At 33.7% G+C, this 25512-nt stretch overlaps 4 protein-coding genes and 2 long non-coding RNA genes across 9 annotated transcripts; 2 read left to right on the forward strand and 4 right to left on the reverse strand.

Moving 5' to 3' along the window:
• Positions 1-2061: 2061 nt before the first annotated feature.
• On the reverse strand, positions 2062-5452 carry LOC110226430. The gene is made up of 4 exons (XR_002330445.1): positions 4805-5452; positions 3894-3991; positions 3080-3215; positions 2062-2349 (listed from the first exon to the last, which is right to left on the reverse strand). It is a non-coding gene; the product is annotated as an uncharacterized LOC110226430 (long non-coding RNA).
• On the forward strand, positions 3214-3736 carry LOC110226451. The gene is made up of 2 exons (XR_002330490.1): positions 3214-3321; positions 3411-3736. It is a non-coding gene; the product is annotated as an uncharacterized LOC110226451 (long non-coding RNA).
• Positions 5453-10484: 5032 nt separating the features above from the next.
• On the forward strand, positions 10485-13492 carry LOC9305718. Of its 2 annotated transcripts, XM_021017879.1 has the most exons (11): positions 10485-10671; positions 10850-10956; positions 11275-11738; positions 11816-12015; positions 12098-12169; positions 12252-12342; positions 12470-12550; positions 12681-12743; positions 12837-12959; positions 13039-13077; positions 13154-13409. In XM_021017879.1, the coding sequence occupies exons 3-11, from the start codon at positions 11376-11378 to the stop codon at positions 13289-13291; spliced, it is 1170 nt and encodes a 389-aa protein (XP_020873538.1). In that variant the 5' UTR covers positions 10485-10671; positions 10850-10956; positions 11275-11375; the 3' UTR covers positions 13292-13409. The 2 variants fall into 2 exon arrangements, with proteins under 2 accessions (XP_020873538.1, XP_020873537.1); XM_021017878.1 differs by lacking the exon at positions 10485-10671 and having other exon boundaries at positions 10702-10956; positions 13154-13492.
• LOC9303662 (oxysterol-binding protein-related protein 4A) lies at positions 13464-16369 on the reverse strand. Its single transcript, XM_002869601.2, has 6 exons — positions 16232-16369; positions 15982-16137; positions 15122-15370; positions 14555-14651; positions 14044-14341; positions 13464-13953 (listed from the first exon to the last, which is right to left on the reverse strand). Exons 1-6 carry the CDS (start codon positions 16232-16234, stop codon positions 13596-13598), a joined length of 1161 nt encoding a protein of 386 aa, XP_002869647.2. The 5' UTR covers positions 16235-16369; the 3' UTR covers positions 13464-13595.
• A 366-nt stretch (positions 16370-16735) lies between these two features.
• Positions 16736-21880, reverse strand: LOC9305719 (oxysterol-binding protein-related protein 4B). 3 transcript variants are annotated; one of them, XM_021017873.1, is made up of 6 exons: positions 21269-21880; positions 19434-19586; positions 18160-18408; positions 17987-18083; positions 17442-17739; positions 16736-17351 (listed from the first exon to the last, which is right to left on the reverse strand). In XM_021017873.1, exons 1-6 carry the CDS (start codon positions 21581-21583, stop codon positions 16949-16951), a joined length of 1515 nt encoding a protein of 504 aa, XP_020873532.1. In that variant the 5' UTR covers positions 21584-21880; the 3' UTR covers positions 16736-16948. The 3 variants fall into 3 exon arrangements, with proteins under 3 accessions (XP_020873532.1, XP_002869648.2, XP_020873531.1); XM_002869602.2 differs by lacking the exon at positions 21269-21880 and adding an exon at positions 19982-20884; XM_021017872.1 differs by lacking the exon at positions 21269-21880 and adding an exon at positions 19982-20166 and having other exon boundaries at positions 19434-19605.
• Positions 21881-22830: 950 nt separating this feature from the next.
• Positions 22831-24997, reverse strand: LOC9305721 ((DL)-glycerol-3-phosphatase 1, mitochondrial). The gene is made up of 6 exons (XM_021017991.1): positions 24723-24997; positions 24195-24419; positions 23940-24000; positions 23679-23826; positions 23475-23554; positions 22831-23367 (listed from the first exon to the last, which is right to left on the reverse strand). Exons 1-6 carry the CDS (start codon positions 24958-24960, stop codon positions 23235-23237), a joined length of 885 nt encoding a protein of 294 aa, XP_020873650.1. The 5' UTR covers positions 24961-24997; the 3' UTR covers positions 22831-23234.
• Between the last annotated feature and the right edge of the window lie 515 nt (positions 24998-25512).

Genomic DNA, 25512 nt, shown 5'->3' on the forward strand with positions numbered 1-25512 from the left:
TTGGCCTATTATTATATACAAAGAGAAAATTTACTTAATTTTAAAAAATTTTGCGAAGTTTTTATAGTAAAAATTGTTATTTTAAAAATTTTGGGCCTTTTTATACATTTTCTTATAAATAATAAGGCCTCTTAAAATATAATTCTCATATGAATAATATTTTAAAAAAATATTTGGGCCTTTTTATATGTAAAATTTTTTTATAAAAAAAAAAGCCCCGGGCCGTCGCACTTCCGCCCTACCCATCTGAGCCGGGGCTGGATATGATTAATACCTTAATAGTGATCTTGTATAGATTTGATCAGATACAGGTACACTCTTTGCAATTTAGATTTTCGTTTTTGTTGGTTTTATACTAATCCAACTAGATTTTAACTCGCGGTGATGATTTAGTCTTTAAAGTTAGTATATGTAAAATTTTGCAAATTATATCTCCTTATTAAATATTTATATTTTATAGTTTATAATTGTTATTAAATAACGGTATACCACGAGTCCACAGGACAATTGTTAATAAACTGAAGATTTAACCCGTATCAAAGCGGCATGTTAATGATATTTTAAAATTTAATAAAATTGATTCAAACCCGTCCGCCATATAAATCCGTTCTGAAATATAACCCGTCCCGTAATTTCTTATCACGTCCCGTGATTTGTTTTCTAAGAGTAGTGATTTTAAAATTCAATGATTATTTATTATATATAAAAATTTACAAATTGTATCACTCTCTAAGATATTTATATTTTAATAAACTGATGATTTAATCTGTATTAAAGCGGCAAGTTAATGATATTTTTAAAAAAATTAAAATATTGATTCAAACTGGTCCACCATATAACCTTGTTCCAAAATATAACCTGTCTTGTAATTTCTTAACCCGTTCCGTGATTTCTTTTCTAAAAGTAATAATTTTAAAAATTTAATAATTATTTAGTATATATAAAAGTTTACCAATTGAATCATTCTCTAAGACATTTATATTTTATAGTTTACAATTGTTATTAGAGAAATTGTTAAAAATGCTCCTTTTTCAATACCTTTTTCAAAAATGCCAAAAAAAATTGCGGAATCACTTTTCCCGCAAAAAAAAATTTTTGGCGGGAAAAAATTTTACAAGGTATTTTAAAGGTTTTACAAGTTTTTACAAGTTTTTTGGCAGGAAAAATTGCGGGATCACTTTTACCGCCAAAAAATATTTGTATTTTGTAGACCTAATTTTGTTATATTTCCTTATATATTTGTGATATCTTTTATTAAAAGAAGGGTAATTTAGTCATTTTGTACATAAAAGGGGTATTTTTAAAAATGGACAGCCAAAGGGAGCATTTTTGAAAAGAGGTATTGAAAAAGGGGTATTTTTGTGAGTCTCCCTTGTTATTAAGTAACATTATACCACGAGACAATTTTTGGTTTTATACAATCTTTTCTAAATAAGACTGATTTGATATGTCTAATATTGTTGGTATTAAAAAAATTAAGGATCTATACTATTAATTGGAAAGCATTGGATAATAAATAACCTTATCAAGGGTAAAGAATTACAAAAAATGTCATTACAAATTTTTGATTCTACGACTAAGAAAAAGATTTTGTGCACTTGGTAGATCGAATTCGAGTGAGGGATGTTTCACTTGAGGCGGAGTATTCGGGATACCGTTGTTTTGTAGATGGATCATGGAAAGAAAGTGATAAGTTCTCTGGTACAGGCTGGTTCTGTACATCGTCAAATGGAGAGCCGCCAACCATAGAAGCTGCGAACCTCCGTAGAAGTCTATCTCCACTACATGCCGAATTCGAGGCCCTTCTCTGGGCGATGAAGTGTATGATTGGTGCAGATAATCAAGAGGTAGCGTTCCTTACAGACTGTTCAGACCTTGTGAAGATGGTGTCTTCTCCAACCGAATGACCGACGTTTTTAGTGTATTTGGAGGAATTTCAGAGCAACAAGGAGGAGTTTTCATCTTTTTCTTTATCTTTAATTTCTCGTAGGCTAATGTTAAGGCGGATAATCTGGCACGAAATGTTCGTACAGAACCGCTTCATATCACTTATGTAAATAACATTCCTCAGGAATGGCTCTTTTGAGCTTTAATTAATTTCGGATGACAAAAAAAAAAAGACTAAGAAAAAGATTTAGACGAGGGGTATAATGGACAATAGGCTCGAACTGGGACGCGGATCTTGGATCCTTTAGTCGGATCATCATTCGGATAAACACGCGGATCTCGGGTCTACACTCGGTAAAACACGCGGATCCTAGCAGACCCGATTTGTGCAATTTTTTAGTGGTCCTATTGGGCTTACAATCAATAGGCCCGATATGAAGCTCTTGCATTTATGATCCGGATCTACAGCAATTAAAGAAAATAATAATTAGATTCATTACCTTTAAATATATTACCATAACAAGAAAAGCTTAAAATTCGGATTAGAATAATATCACTTCTCTTATATTTCTATAAGAACCTAAACCCATATATTCCGATGATTAAAAGAAAAAATTTATTTCTTTATATTCAATTTCATTTATGAGTTTTTACCACAAATAACAAAATCCGTTTATTGAAATATTCATTTATGAGTTTTACCAAAAATAAAAGTAAATCTATATGAATCTATATATTCATATAGGAACAAATCAAGCATATTCCTTAGCTATTTTTAATCGAGAATATGTTAGCAATTAAAGTTTCAAAAAATTAGATTCAATTGCTTCAAAATCATTCCATAACAAGTAAAACTATAAATTCGAATTTTAAAAAATCAGTTCACGGGTTATTCTATACAAACCCAATCCCACATATTCCCTATATTGGAAGAAAACGAATTCATTGATATTCGATTTCATTTATTAGTTTTTATTTAAAATAACAAAATCTCTTCAAATCCATATTCAGTTGTAAATTCTACCCAAAAAAATCAGAATAGCTATACAAAAAATCGCCACAAATCAAGCATATACCTTAAATATTCTTATTCGAAATTATCCTCTTTGGAGGTAATTCTCTAAACCCTAAGAAAATGCTAGGCGACTTTGGATTACTATAAATATAGGGTAAAGAATTCTATTGAACTCACCTTTTAAAGCTTTCATCTATTCTCTTCACGTTAAAGCTTGGGATCACCAACATTGCTGACATCAAACCTTTCACATGGCCAACTCTATGTTGCAATCTCTAGGGTAACTTCTAAGAAAGGACAAAAAATCCTCATACTGGACAAAGAAGGAACCCCACAGAAAGCAACGATGAATGTGGTGTTCAAAGAAGTTTTTCAAAACATATAACAATTTTCTTTGCAAACGACATGATATGCAAGAGGTAACAATCTATACTAATAATCTGCAAGGATTGAATATTTTTAGAAATATGCAATCCTATAATAATCATTTCTTTTATATGTTTATCAGAGAAAAGCTGGAATCTAAAGGCATTTGGAAAGTATTGTGGTTACTGAAATCATTTTCTAGATAAGAAATAATGTTGTTTTGAATCAACTATTTGTTCTTTTCATCTTCTCTTTTTTCCAGAATATCAAAATCCAATTCAAAACAGCTTAACTTTGTTTTATAAAATTGCAAATCTTAAAAATTTTCAAAACAGCTTAACTTTGTTTAAATTCAAAACAGCTTAACTTTGTTTTCAAGTACGGGTTAAAACCATCCTCATCAATTTTCTTTTGGGAATTTTGTAGATATCACTGAAATAACGAAAAATGTAAACTATATATGTTGCAGACTTCTTAATGGGATAACGTCATGGAACAAACTTTTCTATTCTTTTTTGTTTCTTAGTTTCTTTAATTAGTTGTAACCAATTATTATCATGTATGATGATGTCTCTATTGCTATTGCTCTAATAAACATTCAAGATGGTTCAAGAAGAGAATTTACCTTTGTTGTAGCTACTTCTCAAAATCGATTGCTATCGAAATTCTAATGCCAAAATATAACACTCTTCAGCAGATGTTCTCTTAACATTGTAATGATTTCTGTATATTCAAAAAAAAAAAAAAAAACTCAAAGCAGTGACTATGTGACCTTAATAATTATGAACTGTCAAATTTGAAACAAAGACTAAGCAATATTTCTTTCTTCTCAATTGTTTACTATTTCTTCAACCATAAGATCAAGAGATGCTAGCTCTAAGAATTAAAAGCTGAACAAAGTATTACGAGTAATAATAAAAATGCCCCATTCCAAAGTCAATTTTAGTGGATAGCTAGAGAATGCAATTGGAAAGAAAATTTCAAAACCATGAACGTGAATCATCCATCATCAATATCAAAAAGAGTATGACAAGGGAAAATAAAGCATTATATTTTGACAAAAATGTCTGATCTCCCATTTTACGAGATGGTTTAGCTCCTGCAAACAAAGGTAGTTGTTACAGAGCCAAAGATGTTATGGACTTTATATGTTAAGAGGGTCTGGTTATATGTTAATTAGCCACAGGACATTAACTTCAAACCTTATTTGGGCTAATCGGATCTTAAGGTAATGGCATATACAAATTCACATGAAACATGCACCAATCTTATAAATGAACTTTTTTTCTACACTAGACGAACAATTACATCATACAGACTTGTGGTCAGTACTTACGATCTTATTCAAGAGTGATGATTAATTGATGAAATCCTAATCAAACCCAATTCATAAAGATCTAAAATTTTCACAGAACACAATTGATAAAGATCTAAAATTTCCACAGAACATAACAAATTCAACACTGGATTTTAGGAACAAGGAACCATTGTAATGGAACATGCACTGAATTATCTTTAAAGGAGGAAATTTTAAACCTTATCCATGATTGAAGGAGCGAGCCATTTGTAACCAGCGAGACCCAAAGTAGTTAGAATCGCGAATAAAAGACCAAGCTTGAACATAACCACACAGATCTTCATGCTCTGCTTCCTGAGAAATACTTCGAAGTCCTCACTAAGTTTAATATAATGACCTAATTTCTGAACTACATCATCTTCAACTCTAACTCGCAGTTCAGAAACAGGAGGACTTTAATATAATGACCTAATTTCTGAACTACATCATCTTCAACTCTAACTTGCAGTTCAGAAACCGCATCGTCCTCCTCGCGATAGGTGAGTAAACCAGAAACGAAAACGGAAAATAAAAACCCTAGATTACTAATCGACTAGATTCTCTGATCGTTGATGGAGAAAATGATTTACTCTATTAATCGAAAGAACCCTAAGCATGAAAGAACAAAAAAGAAGAAGATTTGTGTGTTTTGGGAAAGAGAACAAATTGCAGTACCAATTTTTTTTTATTTTTTATGGTGTCTATTGGAAATTGAGTTTCTGCTTAATACAGCATAAGAGAAGAGAAAACGTCTAGAAAATCCCTATCTCTCAAACGAAAAGCTCTAAAAGTGAAGGTGAAGAGAGTGAGAAGAAGAAATGGATTAAGCAAGAAGAAGAAGAAGAAGAAGTGTTCGATGAAGAAGAGGAGCTACGAGGAGAGGAAACGTGTCGTTAGCCACTTAACAAGAAAAAGGTTTTTGGGCCAATATGCAAAATAGGCCCAACATAAATATACATAAAAATATATTAAAAAAAAAAAACATAAAACTATACAACATATATTTCCATTTCCAAAAGTATAAAATTACAGACTTAGGATTTATCTTTTACTATAAGATATATTTATAAAATATTAGTAATATTATAAAACACGAATAAAACAAGTCGTGTAGTAAAGTGAGAAACAGTCGAATAACGGTTAATTTCGGATGACAAAAAAAAAAAGATCGAATAACGGGATAAGTATTACAAAATATAAATACTCGATACTCGACCCTTATCTACAGGCCAAAAGTAATAGAATTACAATATCTTTTACCCGACCCTAAGATCCCGACTATCCTTTTCTTGAGACAGGTACAAATCGGGCAACAGATTGAATACATGTAACGGGTATCTAGCCTTAAATGCTATATACATATAAAAATTCAAATACAAATAAAACCCAGCACGTATGTGCGGGTCCGGATCTAGTTTAATCTATATTGAAGCAGCAGATTAATGATATTTTTTTTAATTATTATTGTTGTTTCAAAAACATGTCCCGTCAAACCCGTATTGCCAAAAAACCTATTTTTTCTTAGAGTTGATCTTATTTATGATACGATTCTGAATCATTGTCTAAAGATTTTAGTCGCTGTAAAATTAAGGATTTAATACGTATTGAAGCAACAGATTAATGATTTTTTATTTTATTTTTGTTGATTTAAAAACATGTCTCGCCAAACCCAACCTGCCAAAACACCATTTATTTTATTAATGTTGATATTATTTATGATATGATTCTGAATCATTGTCTAAATATATTAGTCGATGTAGAACGTTGAATATACATTTTTCGTCAATTGGATAATATATGTCCGTTTTTAAAATTTCGAATCATAGTCTATGCAGATTTTTTTATTTTTATTTTATTTTATGTATTATATGATGATTCAAAACAGTTAAAAACAAATCAAACAAACTGATAAGAGAATCATAATTATAAATCTTAATCAAATCTTCTAAATATCTAAATTATTAAATATGGAATATTCGGTGTATGAGTTGGGTTAAATATAACCCGACCCAACAAACTTTTTATGATCAAAATTTGTAAATGGGTCGGATATTCATTGTATCCAAATGCATTTTGCCCCATCCACAAAAAATGTACTTTAAAAATATTAGTATAGATAGATTTTCTCAATTTAGATATATGTGAAAATCATTAAAACTAAAAGTCTTTTAGAAAGTTATCATTAAAACCAAGTCGCCTTGGTCCAGTGGTAAAGGAGAGAAAAGTCTCCGCCACCTGGGTTCGAGTAGCATTGGCCACCGGGGTTCGAATTCTAACATGGTTTCTCCAGGCCCCAGGATTAGTCTTTGGGCCTAGGAAGCCTTTAGGATCACCTGAGTTAAAAAAAAAAAAAAAAAAAAATCATTAAAACTAAAAGTCTTTTAGAAAGTTATACTTATGTTGGTTGACTACTATCCAATAAATGGAAATTTTTTTGTATTTGTACTTGAATAAGAAATTTCTACAAGTAATACACATACAAAGTACATCCACACACACAGAAACAAAAAATACTCTACTTGCACAAAGAAATTTCCATTAATCATATACAAATACAAATACAAAGATTCTTATAGAAGCCACATATTCGTTTATGGTTAATGCATTTTCAGAAGATAAAACAAATCCCATATTCACTTGCCGAATCATCGTCGTTCATTATAAGTGAAGTGATTCATTGCCGTCACCCATTACCGTCCAAATTGGCCAATGATAAGACAGTTCAACGAGGAATATTCTGTTTTCATTTCACTATTTGGTTCGATGAGACCTAGGGTGTGACTGGTGTGGTTTAAGAAGAAAAGAGAAGAAAAGAGAAGAAAAATAAGAGAGGAAATGAGAAGAAAAGAAAAATAAATAGTAGAAGAAATTTGTATACCATGTATTGATGGAAAGAAATTTTTATAGTTGTTTCTACTGAAAAGTAGAAGAATTGAGAAGAATTGGTTGGTGAATAAATTCTTCTTGATTGGAGGAATGACAGAGTAATTGAGAAGAATTATTTTTCTTTCCAATTCTTTTCCTCTATTTATAACATCCAGTCATACCCTTAGAGCATCTCCAGTTTCTGAATGAAAAACTTTCTATTATAAAAGTAAAAAAATCTGAAAATTAAGAAAGAGAAAAGAGAGAGTTTGATATACCCACTAAGCCGCATGTTTTAAATATATTAGTTCAATTTTATATTTATAAGTAAAAAATAATTATATAATTGTAATTTATTAAAATATTAATAATTTTTTGTTTGAGAAACTCAAAGAATATCTCATTGTTGGAAATGGTCTTAGAGCATCTCCATTGGGTGAGATACCCTCTAGGTTTCTCAACCATATAATATTAATTTTTCTTTAACATTTTATTTATAGAAACTCATATTTCAATATTACATCCATTGGTGAGATATCGTATGAGTATCTCATTCACATAAAATTAATATTTTAATAGAATTTTATATTAAACATATCATTTAATTATATTTGACATTTTGTAAAACAATATGATTAACATTACACATCATTTTATCAAATAATGACAAAATATAACACATTATTTATCAAAATATCAAATTATTCAATTAAAAATAATATTAATATATAGTTTAAAATTTTGTATAATGAAACTTAATATATAGATAATTTTATTTTATGAATTGTAGAAAAATAAAAAAATAAAAAATATGAACCTATAAACTATTTAATTGATATTATAAATTATAAAGTAACTAGTATTACAACCCGTGCTATAGCACGAACATAATTCTGTATTTTCATAAAATTAAATTTTTATTTTTATATTGAAGTCTGTTATGGACCTAAAACAAAATCTAGATATAATCTCTCTATATGTAAAAAATAATCATTATATCATCACAAATTTTAGGGAAAATTAAAACTTATATATTGAAAAAAACACCTACCAATTAATGATGCATTTAATTTCTTTAAAACTAAAATCCAGAAGTTAGTACATTCATTTTAACCAAAGAGAAATCCAGACTTTTGTGCTTAATCTTCTTCTGTTAAATCATAAAAAATTGTTTGTTCAAACCAAAAAAAATAGAAGATAGAAGATTATATGGGAAAAAAAACCAACTGAGAAAGAGAGTAACAGATAAATAATATGATATTGACAGAAAATCGTGGATAAAAAGAATTAAATGTAGATATTGTAACTAACTAAAAAGATATCATTGTTGTATTACCTAGGATTTCGTCTTCCCGACTAAAATTCGAGCGCAAGAAGAAAACAGTAAAATGTAGATACTTTTGAGATATTGTCTCCCCGCTAATTTATTCAGAACAAAAATAAAAAAATTACAAACGGACCGATCTCGGAAACGAAGTTCCTCGACTATCCTCCAACAAAATAGTCTCCACAACACTCGGAGCTAACTCAAACATATGAAAGCCAAGCGGCAAAGTAAAAGCATAGTTTGCTAACCCGTCAGCAAGACGGTTAGCCTCTCTATAAACATGCGAAATCCGGACTATCCAGTCCCTTGTAAGAAAGTCATGGCACAAACGTACCAGGAACGACAGGGGGTGCGAATCACTAATCCCTGATTTTAAAAAACCCACCACCAACTCCGAGTCTACTTCCAACTCTAGTCTCGTGATCCTCCTCTCCCACGCGATATATAGCCCATAATACACTCCCCAAAGCTCCGCTAGCGGAGCAGAGCAAATACCAATATTAAGCGCAAAACCGCCACGCCAACGCCCCATACCATCCCGTAAAACTTCTCCCGCCGCGGCCAAGCCTGGATTTCCACAAGAAGCGCCGAGATAATTTTGAGTATTTATAGAAGGTTAAATGGACTTGAAATAGGTTGGTTTATAGAGATAGTGGGGAAGTTAAAAAGATCATGGAAATAAAGCTTTTACAAGAACGTGTGTGGGAGTTAATTATGGAGTACTTTTTTTTTTTTTCTGTGTAGAGATTTATTAAACATTTTTTTATTTATCGAAATTGTTTTTTTAACATAATGACATGGTACATGTTTTCTTTTTTTTTTTGTTGAAATAAATATAAAACATTTTTAGAAAACTTGTATTTGATGACATGTCAAATTTTTATTGGTCAGGTGACTTGTGATTTATAATATAAAAGATTGATTTTTCAAAGAAATTGTTAAACTAATCTAAAAGTGACATGTGTATGAGAGATAGAGTTTCTCAAAGTTTTCAAATGAGCAACGTTTCTCAATTTTTTTGATTAAAAAATTATTATTATTTTGTTTTTGATTTTTTTAAGATGTGTATCTCATAGAGACACCACCAATGAAGGTGCTCTTATAGTCTACTAATCCTTTGATGTATTTGTACACTTTGGCTCATGAAGCTAAGAGCCAAAAATGGGGAAATATATTGGAGATGGTGTAACTTCAATTAACCATTCATTTCCTTTTTTCCGGTCAACGGCCTATACGGGCCGGCCCACTTGGCCAATCAACCTCACAAAGAGGATCTGGGCTGGGGACCGAAACCCTGATGCTTGGATAATTAGGCTAGAGTTGTTGTAATGGTCAGTTAAAAAAAAAACTGTGCAACGACGAAAAATAGTCAACAACAAGAGCAAAAAAGAAAAAAATAAAATAAATTAATGCCCTAAAGCAGATCTTCCGCCGTCGTGGAAGGAACAAACCGGCGACTGTCATGAAAGAGCCAAGTGCGATGACAGATCTAAATTCGTTTATTTTGAGACCCACTTGGACTATTTTTCTTTTCCATTGCCCATTCATGTCAACATGAATATAATAAATTAAAAAAAAAAAGAGTCGTGAAGCCAACTCAAATCCAAAACAAAATAGAAATTTAGATTCTTTGGGAACTTTTATATCACTAGTTTAATAACAAGAAATTATTGGAGAAAATAGAAAGCTTATTATTAGTGTTGAATAATGTAGTATTCTCTCTCTATCTCTCTCTATCTCTCTCTGTTTTTCGAATTCAATCACTGGAGAAGGAAGACTTGTTGGTTTCACCAAAAAGTCTCTTCTTCAATTCTTTACATTACAAATTTCAAACCCAAAAAAAGAGAGAGAGAAAACGAATCAGAGTACACTCAGGTATAAAAGAAACCAAAACGATTCTGAATCGTCTTCCACTTGTGTTTATGTTTTTATAGAATAAAGTTTTTTTCTTTTCTCTTAAAGCAAAAAAGGAAACTTTCCCACTCGAGTCTCTCTCTTTTTGACCTCACATTCGTTGAATCACACTCTTCTGGGTTTTATTTTCTTGCCCTAGATCTTAACGAGGAGGAGGAGGAGGATCAAATTCGACCTTTTTGAGATCTGGGTTCGGACAAAGATTCTGTCTTTCTGCATTCTACCGTTTCGATTCAGCTCCTCGAGGTAACTGTATTTTGACTCTTTTTGACTGATAATGCTCGTTACAGTGTCTTTTTTTGTTGCTGGAGAGTTGAATCTGGGATTTGTAGCTTTTGATTTTGGTTTTGTCGGAGAAAAATTCACGAGACTTAAACTTGTTAAGCTTGTACGTGTGCTAGAGAGTGTTTGTGAGTAATGTCCTGCACTTCCCGTATCACGGGAACAACGTGCATTTTGCGTTTTGCTTCTGTCTGAAGCAGTTTTGTTCTTAAAATTAGTTTGAAACATTACTCAATCTCTCCGGCTTTTCCGGAAATTCTAAGAGTCTTTGTTTTTCATCAGGCAATGCCAATCTAAAAGGAGTATATGCAGAGGTGAAAAAAGATTCAATTTTTGTATGCCTATCAATTAGAAAGGAGAAGGGAGGTGTTAGATTGGTTTCAATGGGTGAGACGAAGAAGATTTTGCAAGGGCCACGTCACCACACATCTCTGAAGAAGCCCTTATGGCTTGTTTTGACAGTTTCAGTGACTAGCATGCTTCTCATCTGTACTCACATGTATCCAAGACAGGGCAAGAGCTCCTCGTGTCATGGCCTTGGTAGCACCAGAGGCTGCGAGGATGCTCTCTCCAAGTGGCTACCTGTTCATGTCAGGAAATTCACTGATGAGGAGATAGCAGCTCGAGCAGTGGCTAGAGACATACTAAGAACGCCTCCCTTCATAACCGAAAACTCTAAAATCGCTTTCTTGTTCTTGACTCCTGGTACTTTGCCATTCGAGAAGCTATGGGATCAATTTTTCAAGGTAACAAACACCTCGATGCAATGTCCAAGTTTTAGCTACATTTCATTGATTTGTTGCGGGTTTTGGGTGTTGTGAAGGGTCATGAAGGGAAATTCTCGATTTATATCCACCCGTCAAAGGAACGCCCAGTTCACATCAGCCGTCACTTTTCTGATCGTGAGATCCACAGTGATGAGGTCACTTGGGGAAGGATTTCTATGGTTGATGCCGAGAAGCGGTTACTGGTTAGCGCTCTTGAAGATCCTGACAACCAACACTTTGTTCTTCTTTCAGAGAGGTAATGATTTAACTGTTTCTTAAATGTCTTACTTAAGGTTTTCTGCACTAACCAAATCATATCAAATATATTTTGTGTGCAGTTGTATTCCGTTGCATACTTTTGACTACACTTATAGATATTTGCTGTACTCCAGTGTTAGCTTCATTGAGAGGTACATTACTCTCTTAAACAAAAAATGATTTCTTCATTAGTACTCACTGACACAAGCTTCAATTATCTCTTTGTTTCTCAAGTTTTGTAGATCCTGGTCCACATGGGACCGGTAGACATATGGAACACATGCTACCAGAAATAGCCAGGGAAGATTTTAGAAAGGGTGCTCAGGTGAAGACAAGCTTTAATCTCTAAGAGCTTGTCTTAATCAGTTTGCTGCTACTGCGATAAAGCAAAACAAAATTGAGTTTTTTTTTGTCACTTGTTGTTGTGTAATTTTCTCTTTTCTTGTTGCCAGTGGTTCACAATGAAGCGACAACACGCGATTATAGTGATGGCCGATGGTCTTTACTACTCAAAATTCCGCGAGTATTGTGGAGTAAGTTTGCCCTGTAGCTGAACATGTTTCATTCTTTTGTCCCGAATCTTTTGATATATAGCTCAATACAAGTTTTCAGTTCTCTTCGTTCTACGTTCTGATTCTGACAATAAGTTTCTATAAATTTTAGCCGGGGATAGAGGCCGACAAGAACTGCATTGCCGATGAACATTACTTGCCAACATTCTTCAATGTGAGTCTATTCTTCTCACACCCTATATTTTGCAATTTTTTAAGCCTTCTGGATGCTGAAATATCTTGTTATTTTTCCTGGCTTTTCTTTCAGATGATTGATCCCATGGGGATCTCAAACTGGTCAGTGACGTATGTTGATTGGTCTGAACGAAGGTGGCATCCAAAGACATACGGAGGAAACGAAATTTCACTAGAGTTCATGAAAAATGTCACGGTATGTTTCAAAACACTGCCTCTTGAAAATTGTCACAATCAGCATCTTACTATACTTTTCTCTTTTCTCGCTTGTGCAGTCCGAGGACATGAGTGTACACGTCACCAGTGTGGGCAAGGTATGCTCTTGTGACTGTCCCTCGCAGCCTCTATTCTTTCTCTTTCACTTTAATACTTTTACTTGTGCTTTTGAAGCATGGAGATGAGCTGCATTGGCCTTGTACATGGAACGGGATTACACGGCCTTGTTATCTATTTGCAAGAAAGTTCCATCCTGATACTCTCGACACATTGGTCAACCTCTTCCCAAACTACACAAGCACAGCTGTCTGAGAGAGGATTCTTGAACCTAAACACACATTCTTGGACCTAATTGTGTTCCAAATATGTCTCAGAGATGGATATTTTAGATACTGTAAATTTTCTGAAGAAACTGAAATTATTCTTGGAATTTGATGTTTCTTGATGAAACTGAAAGCCCGGTTATATGCAATTAGAGCAGAAATTTTTGGTTATAAGAGTTTCATTTTGTGATTTCCTTGCTGGTTCGGTCGTTATCAATTGGTTTATGTTACATGGAATTGTTATGACTTAAGATATCATCAATAGGGAGTGTTGACATCTTGAAACTGGTTTATTATTTCTCCGTGATGACGAGTGGAGCCCGAGGAACCGTGGGCTGTGGCGGTGAGCAGTCCCAGTCTTTACCGTTTTTGACCACTGAGAAATGTTTGGGAACCCATGACTCACCAGAAGTCTCTCTCTGTTTCAGAGCCTCTCTCTGCTTCTCCTCCACAAGTATCTTAGCTTCTCTTGCTCTTTCCCAATCTTTCTTCAGTATTCGCTCACTTACTTCACTCCACACCATCGTTGACTCGCTCTCCATTACCTCCTGCAGATTCTTGACAGTTGGAGGATTGAGTCCTGTGATATTCTCCTTGGCATTGTAGATAACCTCGACCTCACCAGTCTTCAGATTTTTTGCCATTACCGTTCTGAAACATCATGGGGTTGTTAATGACATCTTTCAAAGCTTTTCATGTTCTTAAGAGCTGTAATGACGTTATGATTCCAAGTTTCTTTACCTGTCCCAATGGCCATAGATGTTATAGAGCTGATTACCAGAGGAAGATTCAAAGATCTTTCCTTTAATTGATCTGTTGTTGTTGCCTCTGAATCTTTCAATGAAGGAATCGGAGATCAAATGTAACTCAGCTTCGAGATCAGTCTCCGGACACTTTATCTTGACTTTTCCGGCCCAGTGAGCTCCCGGCGCCGGTAAGAATCTCATAATTAGTCTCGGTTGGTCCATCTCATAAGTCTCTTTACGATGCAGAAGCTTCATTACCCTTTTACCATTTACCTCAACATCCACGTACGCACCTTATGAACCATTAAATGAGTACAAATTAGATGTTGGAACCAAGACGAGATGTTTCGGTTTTGGAATAAACCGGAGGCATGTTAAAAATTAATGTTTGTGTTCGTTCTTGGACGGATTATTCAAATAAAGACTTGGTTTTGAGATCATTTGGATGTAGCAGAAACAATTTGACTACTACATTAAAATGAAAAAAAAAAAAAAAAAAAACATACCACGAAATTTAGGAGTGAAATATTGACACCATGTCACGTCAATCTTTTCCTTCTCGTGAGTTGCATGAAGTGCGGACACCGGAGGATGATGCACTACCTGAAAATTAACCATGCATGTATAATACCTAAATTGTTTGACGGATCCGAGTATTCCTAAATTCTAGGTTATCCGATCCGTGCATATCCCTACCGTTAAATTTATTACGTAAAACACAAAACCATATATATATGATGAGTAATATTAGGGTCGGCTCAAAAAGATTAAATACCCTGAAAAATAATTAGCTCTTATTTTCTATGTTATTTTTATATATAAAAATTTGGACCCTAATTTAAATAAATTCAATTATTAAAAAGAAAGGAAAAAAAAAAAGAAAATTAGATAGACCCTGTGCATCCACAGAGCCGACCTGAATAATATATATAGATAGTAAATTCAACTAAATTATTAATATTATAGCTTCGTATAAAAAAGTCATGTATATCTACATAGATTGTGAATTTCTGTTGAGCTTTTCCTATAAAAAAATTCTGTTTCGTTTTATAATTGTAATGGAATGATTTTACTTGTTCGGTGAGGACGTTGATGTAGCCGTTGGAGACGTGGTGAGTCTCGCCGAGAACGGGGTTATACGGAGACATGCCAACGACTACGGGACGGAGTGTGGAGATGTTCCACGTCACCACCGATTTGAGCCGTTCGACAGGCAGATTCCGGCGGCTGCATTCCCCAAGTAGATCCTGACCGCCGAAGCTGTAGATCATCTCGCCATAACATTGGAGTCGTGATCTTGGTAGGATCAGCTGAGGTGGCAGCTTTACGTTCAAAAATAATAATTAATAAATCTCTTTTTTTTGTTAACTCTTAGGCCATACACTGAGGCGTAACTTTTGTTCGGGTGTTATGATTAAAAAAAACAAAAATAATCGAATAGTGATGAAAGAGAAAGAAGATGGGTGTAGACTTATAATCGGGTGTAAGTGCCATATGTCTCACTCTCTTTTCTATTATCTCTATCTCTTTATCTCTCTCACTCTTCTCTTTTTTTTTTTATTATAACATTAAAAATATTCTAACATATATACTCAAGTTTATCCTACTGTGTATGTTCTTAAAGAAAACAAAATGCATATTATGAATTTATGGACAATGACGTGATTTGTACGGAAAATATAACATAAATATAAATTTCTAAACTGTTGGATCCATATCGATCCTATCTTTTTGTTATTCATGCACAATATAGACTCTAAAGAAAACACTAAAATAATTAATATCATTTATACTAAAAAAAACTTGATCTGTTTTTCTTCACTCAAAATTATCAATGTGTGTTTTGAAAAAAGTTGAAAACATATACAATGGTCTTTCGTTCTGTAATACTGTATATCGCAATAATTAAAACAAGGATTTTAAGAAGTTACACCTGAAAATTGGTGAGATCAGATCCTGGGCGTACGGTCTTAATGAGACTGAGGATCTTGCGGATGACACTTGAAGCTGTGAGCTCAGAATCTTTCTCATCTTCCAGAGAAAAAGGTTTGGCCAGCACAAGGTGCCTTCTCATTTTCTCTTCTTCCGCCTGTACACAACCAAAAAGATTAGATCTGTAAATTTAGTCTAAGTGTTAGATTCACTTCTTTACCAAAAAAGTGTATGACTCACGAAGTAATTACCATTTGAGGTTGTTAAAGAAACTATATTTCTGAGATGAGATTTTTAAGGAAAGAGCCAAGGAGTTATATTTATGAAACGTCTCTGAAAAACTCAAAAAGCAGAGTTAAAACACTCATATCCCTTTTACCAAAAAAAAAAAAAAACACTCATATCATATATATATATATATAGTACCTATAATGATAATTACTATCAATCTTTTTGTTCTTCATCTATATAGAAAGATAGATAGGATATCAAAAGAGAGAGTTGGATTAGCATTAACTATGGATTCGAAGGGGGCGTTAGTCGCTAGATCCATGTTTTGGTCATTTAAGGCTAGCTTAATGCTTTTTAAAAAGGTTGCCTAATGCTTAATAATATATTATGGAGATGAAATTTATTATCTTAACACAGCTCATTGAATACACCTAAGAGTTTATGCATATTCACCATCCAATACTAGAGAAACAGATTGAATCTTCATTTTAGAGTTAGATGGATTAATAATTCTGTAGAGGAAAAACAAAATATTTTAGGTTATATATTGCGGATGTGAAAAATCCCATATAATACTTGATAAGACTCTTTCTCAAAAGCCTGACGTATAGTTCACACATCCAACCACAAATGAATTAACAAAAATATCATTCACCTTTAATACTTATTGACGGAAATGTCATTATCCACCTATTTTCTATTAATTTATAGTTGCAAAATAACTCGAGCTATAATTATCAACATAGAGTGTTGGAATCTTGAAACCGGTTTAAGATTTCTCCTTGCGCCTCTGTGATGACGAGTGGCCCCGGAGGAACCGTGGGCTGTAGCGGTGAGCAGTCCCAGTCTTTACCCTTATTGACCACTGAGAAATGTTTGGGAACCCATGACTCACCAGAAGTCTCTCTCTGTTTCAGAGCCTCTCTCTGCTTCTCCTCCACAAGTATCTTAGCTTCTCTTGCTCTTTCCCAATCTTTCTTCAGTATACGCTCACTTACTTCACTCCACACCATCGTTGACTCGCTCTCCATTACCTCCTGCAGATTCTTGACAGTTGGAGGTTTGAGTCCTGTGATATTCTCCTTGGCATTGTAGATAACCTCGACCTCACCAGTCTTCAGATTTTTTGCCATTACCGTTCTGAAACATCATGGGGTTGTTAATGACATCTTTCAAAGCTTTTCATGTTCTTAAGAGCTGTAATGACGTTATGATTCCAAGTTTCTTTACCTGTCCCAATGGCCATAGATGTTATAGAGCTGATTACCAGAGGAAGATTCAAAGATCTTTCCTTTAAGTGATCTGTTGTTGTTGCCTCTGAATCTTTCAATGAAGGAATCGGAGATCAAATGTAACTCAGCTTCGAGATTAGTCTCCGGACACTTTATCTTGACTTTTCCGGCCCAGTGAGCTCCCGGCGCCGGTAAGAATCTCATGATTAGTCTCGGTTGGTCCATCTCATAAGTCTCTTTACGATTCAGAAGCTTCATTACTCTTTTACCCTTTACCTCAACGTCCACGTAAGTACCTTATGGACCATTCAATGAGTACATGCAGAAATTAGATGGTGGAACTTGGAACCAAGACGACATGGTTCGGTTTAAAAGTGTAAACCGGATGCATATTCGAATTGGTTGTGTTCGTTTTTGGATTATTCAAAATTAGACTTGGTTTTTAGGTTTGACCAAAAAAAAAAGACTTGGTTTTGAGATGATTTGGGATGTAGCAGAAACAATTTGACTGCTACATTAAAAGGAAAAAAATAAATCATATACCACGAAATTTAGGAGTGAAATATTGACACCATGTCACGTCGATATTTTCTTGTTCGTGAGTCGCATGAAGTGCGGACACCGGAGGATGATGCACTACCTGAAAATTAATTACGATATGTTTCGTTTATAATTGTAATTTACTATTTTAGTTATTCACAAAAAAATGATTATACTTGTTCGGCGATGACGTTGATGTGACCGTTGGAGACGTGGTGTGTCTCGCCGAGAACCGAGTTGTACGGAGACATGCCAAAGACCAGCGGACGGAGTGTGGATATATTCCACGTCACCACCGATTTAAACCGTTCGATGGGAAGGTCACGGCGGCTGCATTCCCCAAGCAGATCCTGACCGCCGAAGCTGTAGACCATCTCGCCGTAACATTGGAGTTGTGATCTTGGTAGGTTCAGCTGAGGTGGCAGCTTTACGATCAAAGAAAAATAATTAATAATCACGTACTAAGCTAAACGTCATAATCTAAATAAATTAATTGGAAAATGCCTTGATTAGTACGAGATATAAATGTTCAACTGTTTATAGAGTTTGATGCTGTGATATGTATAAGTTACAAGTGGTGTATAATTAACCCAAAAAATTAGTTGCTGGCGGATCTACAGTGTCCATGGTGTGGGCACGTGCCCCCAATAGTTAATATCTCTCTAAGATTTAAAAAATATAAATAAATGGGTGTATATATAAAAGAAGAAAGGTTTTCTTCAAGTTATTTGATATGAAGTAATAGTTGGAGGGTTCACTTTCATGCATAGTGTAGTGGACCTACCTACGAAGATATGTAAAACACTACTAGTTAATCCTAAAAACATCTCTAACTCACTTATATTTTTGTCTATATATTTTATTATATAATAAAATCTACTCCAACCCACTTCTATTTTCATCTATAAAATAAAAATTTCTATTTTTTGCTATATATATAAAGTATTTCTATTTTTTTCTCTATAATAAAATTAAAATTTTTAGAAGAAAAAATAAAGAAATACATTGAAGTAAAACTCATCTTTATTATAAAATTCCTCTATTTTAAAAACAAAAATAGAGAAAAATATTGGAGATGGTCAAACAAAAACAAGAACCAATTAATATTTTTAATTAACAAAAAATATCAATAATTATACACGTACATCTTATGAATTATCATGAATTTTAAAACCTATGCAGCTTACAATAAATTTGTAACTAATAAATAGTACATAGTAAGGTTGTTCTTTATTATATGTATCGTATCATTTTATAAATCATGCAACATATTCATTTAACATTTATATTCTAAAAAAATACATTACAACATAGATCGTAAGAAAAATTCCATCTTTTGTTCTTCACAAAAAAAAAAAATAATAATGTTTGTTTAGAAAAACAACATACGCAAATAGTCGTTCTAACACAACAATAATATTACTTCACCAAGGTCATTGAGAAGTTACACCTGAAAATTGGTGAGATCAGATCCTGGACGTACGGTCTTGAAGAGGCTGAGGATCTTGCGGATGACATTCGAAGCTGTGTGCTCAGAATCTTTTTCATCTTCCAATGAAAAAGGTTTGGCCAGCACAAGGTGCTTTCTCATTTCTTCTTCTGCCTTTACACACCAAAAATAACTGAATCGATGTGTCAAAACTAAACACCTAATTTCTGGTTGAAAACTGGCTCAGATTAATCACCATTTCCCACGTCTTAAAACCACTATATTATAGGTTCTAACAGTTAGAATTCAGGATTTATAAGAAGTACGATAAATCTAATTAATTAGAGTGTACAATATCTAAAAATTATATTATAAAAAACCAAAATTGTGATAACGAAAAAAAAAAAAAAATTGTGATTACAAATATAAACTATTTATTCCCCACCCTTACAATTTGAGAAGTTTTTTTTAAAAGATAACCATTTGAGAAGTGTTGGAAGTTATTAAAAATTGTTAAAAGTTTTTTTGAGATTACAAGTGTGATTATAGAATAACGTTAACCCACTTACCATTTGAGAAGTTGTTGAAGCTAAACGCTATTTCTGAATCTTTTTGATGATAATTCTTTTTGATAAAGAACCAGTGAGTTCAATGTATGAAACGAATCTGAAAACTCAAAAGGCTAAAGATTTAAAACACTCTTCATCACAATAGACAAAGTGATAGTTCTCAATCTTTTGGCTCCGTTTATATAGTATAGTAACTATGTAAATATGGAGAGAGATGATAAAATAAGGAAAAGAGTTGGGTGAGCATTAACTATATGGATGGATTCGGAGGAGGCGGTGGTCGTTGGGTCCATCTTTCCGTCATTTAATGTCTCATCGTTCACTTAGATCGTGGCCGATTTGTGTTGTATAGTTAGGGGAATGGTCCAAGACTTTTGTTTAGTCGGTTTAGTTCACTTAGAGTTTAGTCGGTTTTGTTAGAATTAATTCGGTTTGGTCATGTCTAAACTCTTAAATTTTATTTAATAAAACATTACTACTTAAATAAGTAGGGTGGGTTAGATGATTGTAGTGGTAATTAAGTAAGATGTGTGTTTGTAACTTTCACGTTAAAAGTATGTTTTTGTGCAGTGGAGTGATTAATAAAAATAATTTTATGAAAATTTACATTTGATTGATACTACTAACTAATACTTGTAGTTATATTAAGGATGTTGAATGTAAAAAAATGTAAGAAAATAGTTTTCATGAAATGGAGGGGATGTGATTAATGATAAAACTATGGAGTAAATGAATCAAGCAGTTTCTCCCCCGGACAGAGGTTCCATCGAATCCATCCGTTGATTTTTTTGACAAACAAATCAGAAGTGACATGATTTATTTCGACACATATTGGTCAGAGTTAATGAAGACGCAACGAAGTCAACCTCCAATTTCTCATTTGTAGACCCTTTGACTCTTGTATAACTTTTTTTTTTGTATAACTTACCATTTAGATTTTCAGTTAATACGAAGTTTTTGTCGACAAAAAATACACGATCAAATATTTTAACAAAATTTTTCCTTTCTTAATTTGATAATCAATTATTTCTGACATTAACAATAATTGTAGTACTACAAAGTAGTATTAGCAGCTAACTTGAAATCGGTTTACTTGGTTTAACTGATAAACTTCTTTTTTTGGATTTAGAAGAAATACGTCATTTAAAAAACAGAAGAAATAGGCCTACCCTAACTTACAAAAAAAATTGTTATTATAAAAAGAAAAAACTTGGTCCATTTCCATACGTTTTATTCATTTTTGCACATTTAGCGTTTGTTATGGTACAAACAAATCGAAGACAAAACCGTTTTGTTAGTCAATCTAGAAAAATATCTCTTGCAATGAAGATGTTTCCAATTCCGCAGCTTCAGCTTCAGCTTCGCTGGAAACACAAAGTTCTTTGGCTCTTCGATGGAGATGGATGGCTTGGGGAGGCCAAGGCTGAGCATCGCTGGAGGGGGACTTAATGGAGGAACATCCTCCTGTGGGTGAGTATTAATGGGAGTCCCTGGCTGCATCTCCCACTTGAAAGGAATACCCTCTGGCCTCCGCTCATCGTAGTATCCCACCGATGAGTTTCTCGAGATTGATGATCCTTCCTTGCATATATCCTTCTTCATAATTAGAATCAACAAAATGTGAGTAGTTATGATGTGTTCTTGATTCGTATGCTCGGTTCTTGGCTTGATGTTTTCGTTAAGAGAAGAGATATATAGAGGGAATTGTGTCAATGGAATTTGGGTATTAGTGGGTATATATATCGAGGGAGAGAGGGAGTCGTCCGGTAGAGTAGATGGAACATAAGAATTTATGAATTATCAAGTTGATGTAATTAAGGGGTTTTGAATTTGTATTATTCAATAGAAACTATTGCTTAATACTTCAATGATTCAATTACTTTTGCACGAGCAAGGTACCATATATTATCCAATATTATTATTTTTAGAGATTACTTTGAATTTGACAAAAACTTATAACATAGTGGTTTTGTAACAACAACAACCAAAATTACTTCAATTTGGATCAAATAATTGATTTATGTGACCTTCACCATCAAAATAGTTTTTCTTTTTTTTGTGCAATCAGTTATATGTTGTTGATCTTAAAGATGTTTATAACGTCCTCTCTAATCAACCAGATTAAATATGGGTTGGCTCTTATATATCTGAAAATTGATGGGTGTACGACTCTTTACTCTAAACGGCAAAAATTAAGCATATAGTTTTTCAAGAGTATAAATTAAAGTTTGCGAAATCTATGTAAACTTTGATACGAATCACACGTTAGTAACGTTGATGTTGGACGGTTCATAAGCGCATGTGAATGCTTAGACCCAATCTCTCTCTATATAGAGTAAAGACTCGCCAAACTTTGCGTCCTCTTTAATTATCAAATTATCCTATCCTCAATCACTTGTACTAAGAAATCTATTTACTAAAAATACATCTACCTATCATGAAATTTTCATTAACGATGATGATATAGAAATCATTGATAGTAAACAATGACGACTAACGAGTGCAAAAAATATCGTTATCTAATAGCAATATATTGCACTTCTTTTAAAACGATGCAACATTTGCTACATATAGACATTCTTTGTATTAGTGCTAACTTCGATTCCGATTAATAATGTGAGTATGTTAATCGCGGACGACAAAACAAATTAAAAAGTGAGACATTATTATATTCGCCTGTTGCAATCATTAAAGTTTCTTACAAAAGATAAGTTGCAATTTGGTTTGGTAGAGAATAGAGGTTTGATTTTAACATTCAATGTCATGTACCAATCATGTCGGTTTCTAAAAAATCGTAGCAAAGACTTGCTTATGAATTTGGCTACCGACTTGAATATATATATGGTCACTAGCCATCTATAAAGTTGAATTCAGAAAAAAAGAAACCAAGTATTCAGTACAAGTTAAAGTCCAAACCAGTAAACCACTTTAACGACAAAATCACAACATCCCACACAATCTAAGCTTATGAGTTATTATGACCTTCGAATGTAATCCAAACTCACAACAATCGATCCCATATCCTTCTCACCAAAGTCACACTTAACGGTCTGGATAACAATTACAATCATAAATCAGATATCAAATCACGAACATAAATATATTGTTTTAAATTACCCCAATAAGAATCTATAATTTGCAATGATCTTTCTCGTATAGGGTACAGAGGCTTTAATCATTAAAGAACCAAAGTCGTCAACGAGTCAAGTATCGTTAGCTTGAGGATAACGTTGCCCTGAAAGATTTTGTGGTTTTAGTTGTGTGAATCCTGGAAGGAAGGTAAGCCCCATTCCTCTGGTTTGAAATCTAGCAAAGAGGCCAGAACTTGGTCCGCAACATTGCAGTAGGACTTATCTAATCTTGGATCCGGTACCATTATCACATTCCTGCACACACACAACATTCAAAGACAATGGTTTTAGGGCTCAAAACTGAACCATTAATTGTTCATCCGCCAAGAGAACTTTGAAACTATTACAAGAAATTCACTTACATTCCGGCGTTTTTAGCTGCCTGGACTCCAGAAGGCGCATCTTCAAACACGAGAACCTTCTGTGGATCTACAGGACCGTCCTATGAAATCCACAAAGAAGAGGAAAACATTGGTTTACAAACTAATTTCTCAAAGACTCATGCTAATAGCTGTGCTTTAGTTTGATACTATGGTTACAAGTACAGTTTTAGTGACCATCTGTACCTCAAATCTCCTGGATGCAGCAAGAAAGCCGTCTGGAGCGGGCTTCCCTTGCTTCACCTCTGGGTCATCCCCCCGCACTATGTGATGCATCAGCGAAAAAAGCTCACGGTGTCTTTGTGTTTTAAGATCAAAATGTCGTGTGTGTGTACTGCATTAAGAAAAAGCAAAATCAGATCACAAATGCCAAAAACTATAAATCCATTTCCACTCTCAGTGATCATCTATCATAAGAAGTGAATGTGCTAATGCATAAAGAGATACCCTGTGGCTATACAAATTGGAACTCCTTTCCCATGGAGATGTCTGAGAAGTCGGCTGGCTCCTGCATTAGAGGAAGAATATTGGATCACCACAGAGAAAAACAGAAGATTAAGAAGGCTACACGCTAATATCTTTCAGTGATTAGTAGTAGAGGCTGATTCAAATGGAACAAAACAAACTGAATTTAATCAACAGGGAGAACCATTTCTCTGTTTGTTTATCAAGTACATAAGCGAGAAAATGCGGATTGTGTACCTGGCATAAGGTCACTTGTGGGGAAAAGGTCTTGCAACATTGACTCTCTTTCTACAATAAACTCTTCAGCGGAAAGAGAGTCACTGATTCCACTTTCGTCAACGAAAAGCCTGGCAGCTTCGATCGCTTTTCTCCCCATCATCTTTGCCTTCAAAGACCAATCAAATGTTTTATTGTATCTAGCAAGTATCTTTTCCTGGACCTCCGTGTAAAACTTCTCCGTGTCTGCAAACAGTAGACAAATTTAGCATTAGCTATGAGAGCCTGAGGATTAGCAAGACAGATCTTTTACCATTTGTATCAATGAAGCTCTGAGAATTTGAAACTAAAGAAACCACATGCTTAAAAAAAAGATTAAAGTTTCCAAAACTAGCCCAATTTCAGTCTCCACTCATACTATACTTTTGTCAGTTTATTTTCCAACCATGAAACAGAGAACTCATGGAATCAAGAACTAAAAAAAAAACTTGTATTAACAACAGTGACAGTAACACAAATCAACCAAAAATCAAAGATCAACGAAGTTACCGAGAAGGAGACCATCCATGTCGAATATGACGTGAGTGATCGATCCTCTGCCGGCGTCGGTGACGGTGGCGCTGACGGCGGCGTCAGGGGTCGACATCGTTTGGAGATTTGATAAAGCTCTGATAACTGTTTTCTGAGGATAACCTTTGGGAAAGTGAGCAATGGAGATCGGAAACTTAATGGAAGATCGGAATGGGATTCTTATTAGAGCAACGAATCTTGTCGGAGTTGTTAACATAGTTTGACGACACAAAGAATTTACCTGACGTATAATATATACGTCACTCTGATTTGGGCTTTTAAATTGATTGGGTCATCTTCATTGGGCTTAATGGGCTATGATTCATAGTTTAGATACTTACGGATAACTACGAGTAATTTAAGATAAAAACTTTTTGGAAACTATTTAAAATTAGATTGTTTTGACTTTTGACTCAAGTTAGGTTTTTCTGTTAGCGAAGAGCCGTTTACTCGCCGGACAGTCGAATTGATTTCTATTAGTTTTAGCTTAAAAATTTTGGATAATCCGAATCATATAGTATAAAGTAGGGTCAGATCTTAAGCTTCGATGGAAAATTGAGATGCAAAAAAAAAAAAAAAAAAAAAAGTAAAAAAGTGAATACTAAAATGGGCTTTAGAAGTCTTTTATAGTTTTCCGACAAAAGCCTAATGTACATGCATCATCTCCAACTTACTTCTTAATCAAATCTTCCTTTAATTTCTCAGCGAATCCATAAAAAGGTATTAATATCAAAATCTTCCCTTTTCGATTTATCTTTTTTGATATTTT

The sequence above is a fragment of the Arabidopsis lyrata genome (assembly GCF_000004255.2).
Source record: "Arabidopsis lyrata subsp. lyrata unplaced genomic scaffold ARALYscaffold_7, whole genome shotgun sequence".
NCBI classification, from domain to species: Eukaryota; Viridiplantae; Streptophyta; class Magnoliopsida; order Brassicales; family Brassicaceae; genus Arabidopsis; species Arabidopsis lyrata.